Consider the following 6000-nt stretch of genomic DNA (forward strand, 5'->3'; position numbering starts at 1 on the left):
AGCCGCTTTTTTTCACCTGACAGTGATGAGTTTCGCCAGGGGGACTTAGCGCGTGGGAGGATCATGCTATTTCCCCCAGTTCCCTCTCCCCCCCGAACAGGTGCCCCAACCGACCAGAGGAGGCGCTAGTGCAGCGACCAGGACACATACCCACATCTGGCTTCCCACCCTTAGACACGGCCAATTGTGTCTGTAGGGACGCCCGACCAAGCCGGAGGTAACATGGGGATTTGAACCAGCAATTCCCGTGTTGGTAGGCAATGGAATAGATCGTCACACCACCTGGACGCCCAGCAGTATAGTTTTTAACTAGATTTAACACAATCTTGGAAAGTGAGAGGATGCCTGAGGAGTGGAGAAGAAGCATATTGATACCGATTTTCAAGAATAAGGGTGATGTGCAGAGCTGTACTAACTACAGAGGTATAAAGTTGATCAGCCACAACATGAAGATTTGGGAAAGAGTAGTGGAAGCTAGGTTAAGAGGAGAGGTGATGATTAGCAAGCAGCAGTATGGTTTCACGCCACGAAAGAACACTACAGATACAATGTTTGCTTTTGAGAACGGTGATGGAGAAGTATAGAGTACGTCAGAAGGAGTTACATTGTGTCTTTGTGGATTAAGAGAAAGCATATGACATGGTCCTAAGAGAGGAGGTGTGGTATTGTATGAGGAAGTCGGGAGTGGCAGAGAAGTATTTTAAGAGTGGTGCAGAATATGTATGAGGGCAGTGTGACAGTGGTGAGGTGTTAAGAATGACGAATGGGTTCAAGGTAGAGGTGGGATTACATCAAGGATCGGCTCTGAGTCCTTTCTTGTTTGCAAAGGTGATGGAGGGGTTGATAGATGAGATCAGGCAGGAGTCCCCGTAGACTATGATGTTTGCAGATGACATTGTGATCTGTAGTGAGAGTAGGGTGCAGGTTGAGGAGGGCCTGGAGAGGTGGAGGTATGCACTGGAGAGAAGAGAATGAAAGGCAGTAGGACCAAGATGGAAAACATATGCGTGAACGACAGGGGGGCCAGCAGAATGGTGAAGATGCAAGGGGCAGAGGTGACGAAGGTGGATGACTTTAAATACTTGGGGTCAACTGTTCAGAGCAATGGGGAGTGCAGAAGCGAGGTGAAGAAGAGAGTGCAGGCAGGGTGGAGTGGGTGGAGAAGAGTGGCAGGAGTTAATTTGTGACAGAAGGGTACCAGCAAGAGTTAAAGGGAAGGTTTACAAGATGGTTGTGAGACCAGCTATGTTATATGGTTTGGAGACAGTGGCACTGATTAAAAGACAGGAGGCAGAGCTAGAGGTGGCAGAGTTGAAAATGCTAAGATTTTCACTAGGAGTGATGAAGAAGGACAGGATTAGGAATGAGTATATTAGAGGGACAGCTCAGGTTGGATGGTTTGGAGACAAAGCAAGAGAGGCAAGATTGAGATGGTCTGGACATGTGCAGAGGAGAGATGCTGGGAGCAGGATGCTGAAGATGGAGCTGCCAGGCAAGAGGAAAAGAGGAAGACCAAAGAGGAGGTTTGTGGATGTGGTGAGGGAGCTGTGCTGAGGGTGGGGTGGCTGGCGTGACAGCAAGATGCAGAGGACAGGAAGACATGGAAACAGATGACCGCTGCGGCAACCCCTAACGGGAGCAACGGAAAGTAGTAGTAGTAGTAGTAGTAGCCACACCTAAAGGCGGACTGACCATTGTTCTGTCAGCCCATTATTCCAAAACACCAATAGTCTGAAAAATGTCCCACTGGACCAAAAGCCCATTTGTCCGAAAGTCTGTTATCACGAAAACAAACGACCAATGCTCCAAAGTCCTGTTGTTCCAAAAATACACACTTTCCCTATTTTTTTTTTGCCCTAAATATTTTGGTGCATGATATGCTAATGCAAACATACCATTTATTACCAATTCACATGAATAGGAGGTTCAACATTAAAAGCACTTGTGAGAGTGTCATCTCTACTTCACCAGAAATATCAACTTTCCTGTATTTTATCTCTGGCCAGTTCAGATCAATGATTTGCAACGGAGTGTGTGTAGTTTCGGAGCAGTGGGCTTCTGTTTTCGGGATAACGAACTGTCGGACAAATGTATGATATCCACTGGACCGAATCCAATGGATATTTTTCGAACTACTGAGATTTCGGAATAATGGGCCATCGGACATGAGATGGCACCTTATAAAAATTGATGGCTATGCATGTCTCGGTTGGAACTGGCTCCCTTGGGGCATGATACGCAGGTGGCACTAGGGGTCCTATTGTGTTGCATAACTCATCAAATGTTAAGCGGGTCTTTCCAAAGTTTTGGATCCACAGGACCCCTGTTAAATCATTGTGGGCAATGACCTCCCATAAATCCCCGATTCACAGCCACTGCCAAGTATAAGCGGTTTGCCTTTCCGCCATTGCATGCATCACATGCCCTCATCGCCTTTGATTTAAACACTACCATTGTGGTGCATGCAATCGAAATCACTATGCCGACACTTATCAGGTCTTGGAGACTATTGCGCGAAGAGAAAACTCAGCTTGACTCACATAGCATCACTCAATGGAAACACAGACCATTTGCAATTGTTCTGTTGATTTAAAAAAACAAAACTTCTTTCTCTTTCAACAGCTCCCATTAGGGGTCACCACAGTGGATTATCCATATCCATCTTTTCCTGTCCTCTGCATCTTCCTCTGTCACACCAACCACCTGCATGTCCTCCCTCACCACATCCATAAACCTCCTATTGCCTGGCAGCTCCATCTACAGCATCCTTCTCCCAATATACTTAGCACCTCTCCTCCGCACATGTCCAAACCATCTCAATCTCTCCTCTCTTGTTGTCTCCAAACTGTGCAACCTGAGCTGTCTCTCTAATATATTCATTCCTAATCCTGTCCATCCTCATCGTCTTCGTCATTTTTTGTCTTCTTCCGTCTTTATAATAATAAATAAAATTGCTTCTATTTTGCGCAAATCTGCAATAGAAAACTACTTAGTGTCACACACAAAAGTGGGAAATTTGGGTTTCCGTCTCAAGTAACTTCACTGTTGCACACAAAGGTAGGACATTTGTTTCTCAGACATGTGAAACATCACTGTTGAAAATATTCCTGCACAAATTTTAATTACACTTAAACAAAACGTTTCTACAGCTAAAAAAACTTTTCCCACATGTGCAAATTATATCCGTGTGCACAAAACTTTCACACATGCATAAAATATTTCTACAACTGCAAAACTATTTCAAAAGCTCAAAATCTTTATGACCCTATTTTGATCTCATAGCAGCCACAAAAGTATACTATGTAAAATTGACACCCATGAACTCTATCGCGGATGGGCCAGGTTCTATAGTTATGAGAAGTGGTTTGACCTCATTGCCACTTGGCAACAAGCTGTCTGATACGACAGAGCATATGTCTGGTATGTATTAAACTTCAAATAGGTTAAAGACAGGAAAATAAAAACAAAAGAGGAATAAATCAAATGTTAAAACTGAATCACAAAGCCCACCACAACAGCAAGAATATTTCCATAGTCCAATCCAAATGGGCCAGGATGACGGTAACCCAGCATTTGTCATCTGACTTCTATCATTGATAACAGCCTGAATAATCTATCACTAGCTCTAGCTCAGATGGTGATGGAATGATTGGATTTGAGAGAAAGTGCAAATCTACTTACTGTTGCATAAATTGAAGCTGCATGAAAGGGGTTAAATACATGTCAACTTATTGACTTCTCTCACTTGTGGAATGTAAGTTGCCATGACAACACATTCTCCTTGGAGGACTGTAAAAATCATTGTGGTAGAATCATCTTACACATATGTACTCAAAGGAGAGGGGACTTACTTTTTCAGTACACTGAAAATAACATTGAGTCAATGTTTCTAATTACACTGCTAGCCATTTAGCTAGAATGTGCATTGGTAGAGAAAAGTGGGCGACAGCATTGCCAAAATTCCCTAGAGAAAGTTGATCCACACAAGCTATCATGTCATCAAAGATATTGGTATTGACAACAGATGCATTCCTTTATGCTGTCAAAGCTGAGCTTTTGGGATTTGGGGCTTTTTTGGTCTGATGACAAGTTGTGCTTCTTCATTGAATTAGGCTAAATCAAACTCTAATTAAGGGGGGTCAGGACTCCTTGGGAACAAGCTTCATGTGAAAAGCTATTTTTTTGGTCCTAAATACCATTAAAAAGTAGTTGAATACAGGGCACAATATCAAAAATGGGGAGAAATGGACAGAGGTTCCCTCCACAAACTTATCATTTACACCAAAGGGTAAATAGAAAAAAAAAGGATTAGAATGAGGTGAAAGCCTGACATAGAACAACTTTTTAAGTGAAAACTGTATATATATACACACCCGCGGTGGTTTGATTCTGCATGAGTGGCCTGAAATGAAACTTTCAAATTATATGTGGTCTATGTACATTCATGGGAATGTAAGGGTTAAATTTGTTTGAATTAAAAGAGGGAAGGCTCTTACCTTGGCTGCGGTGGAGGTTGAAGCTTGCCAGGTGAATAACGTCATCATCGCCACCTCCATCTGCCATTGTGATACTAACAGGCTCCCCGGAGTCGCCTCACACACCAGGTCTACAGCCACCGCTCAGCCACCACCATCTATTCTAAACACACACACACACACACACACTTAACTGACAACCTGGAATGATTTTTTACTTGTCTCGTCATTAAAGAAAAAATATTGTAATTACATAATTTGTAGTAATTATATCTCAAACTGAAACTGGTCCTTCGACTATGCTGAGAAGGTAATGGCACGACCCTGGATTCCAACGAGTTTAGCTACAGACTAACTTTCAAACGATTAAATTAATGCATCACCGGGTTGGCAGTCCATTTCAGCCACACTGTATTTAATGTAGTTTCTTTTAAGTTTCCCAAAAAGCTAAAAAATAAGGTGCTGGTTAAACATAAACATCGACTACAATATTCACGCCAACGTTAGTAGCAAAACAAGAGCTTAACGGGAAGTAAACGCCTGTGTTTGAGGCGAACCGAAGTTATTTTGATTTTGGCCAACGACAAAAATATTGGCCAATAGTTACTGACAGCAACTCATTTAGCTTCACAGTACAGAATTAGATCGGATACACCCTGAAACAATGTCATATAATAAACATACAAACAGCTGCCTTAATTTGAAGGTGACAGCAACCCACGCAGAGCTAGCAACTTCGTTTCGTCTTCTTCCCTGCAATTCATAAACTTTAGCCAACATTTGATGGTCATGTCTCTGTATATTGGCCCTTCTTAGCTCACATTCGGAGGACACTATGTTGAGGACCCGTTTGAACAAACTTGTCAGAACAATGATTCATAAATTCCCCACATAAAATCACTACACTCATAACTAAACGTTAGATTTGGTCTAACCAGCGGATTGCATGAGGGGGGGTTGACTAACATTAGCTTAGCTGGCTAGCAATTAGCTCACCCCTGGGATAAACTCAGCCTACCAAATCAAATCATTCCATTAGCTATATCATCATATATCGGTCAGAGGAAGAAACGTGTGCAAAATATACTTTACCTCGGTCTCAATTCTTTTGTGAGACCAATATCTGAAACGTCGTTCGATTTACAATCTGCGGATATCGAAACAAACTGCCAAAACAAGAGTGGCTGGCTGCGTCACGCGCAGTGACGCAAAATCAACGCACATGCATTCTGGGTGCTGTAGTCCTACGGACTCATTTGTCAGCCACATAGCCATACTACGGCAGCGTATTGCTGCCACACCAGAAAAAGAAGAAGAAGAAAAAGATCAGTATCACGCTCACGTTATAATGGGAAACGCAGCTGGCCTCGGGCGGAGGTGGTTGTGAACTAGCAGCTTTGTTTTTTCATTTTAATAAACTTTATGCAAAAATATTGATACGTACAAATATAGCAGACATGTACTCCACGAAACGGTGCAATAAGAAAGGACTTTGACTAAATAATAATTACAAACAAATGTACTA

General features: G+C 42.6%; 1 protein-coding gene across 4 annotated transcripts in view; it reads right to left on the reverse strand.

The window, feature by feature from the left end:
• The window catches only part of rnf216 (ring finger protein 216), a 48024-nt gene extending 42356 nt beyond the window's left edge, over nt 1-5668 (reverse strand). For 2 of the 4 annotated variants that reach the window (XM_056288522.1, XM_056288525.1), the window contains exons 1-2: nt 5568-5668; nt 4497-4638 (exon numbers count right to left, since the gene is read on the reverse strand). In XM_056288522.1, the coding sequence (XP_056144497.1) occupies nt 4497-4563 (67 nt within the window). In that variant the 5' untranslated portion in view covers nt 4564-4638; nt 5568-5668. Of the gene's footprint in view, nt 1-4496; nt 4639-4728; nt 4859-5567 lie in introns of those variants that run through there. The other 2 variants (XM_056288523.1, XM_056288524.1) reach the window with 2 other exon arrangements.
• Between the last annotated feature and the right edge of the window lie 332 nt (nt 5669-6000).

This window comes from Lampris incognitus, chromosome 10 (genome assembly GCF_029633865.1).
Source record: "Lampris incognitus isolate fLamInc1 chromosome 10, fLamInc1.hap2, whole genome shotgun sequence".
In the NCBI taxonomy this organism is placed as follows: Eukaryota; Metazoa; Chordata; class Actinopteri; order Lampriformes; family Lampridae; genus Lampris; species Lampris incognitus.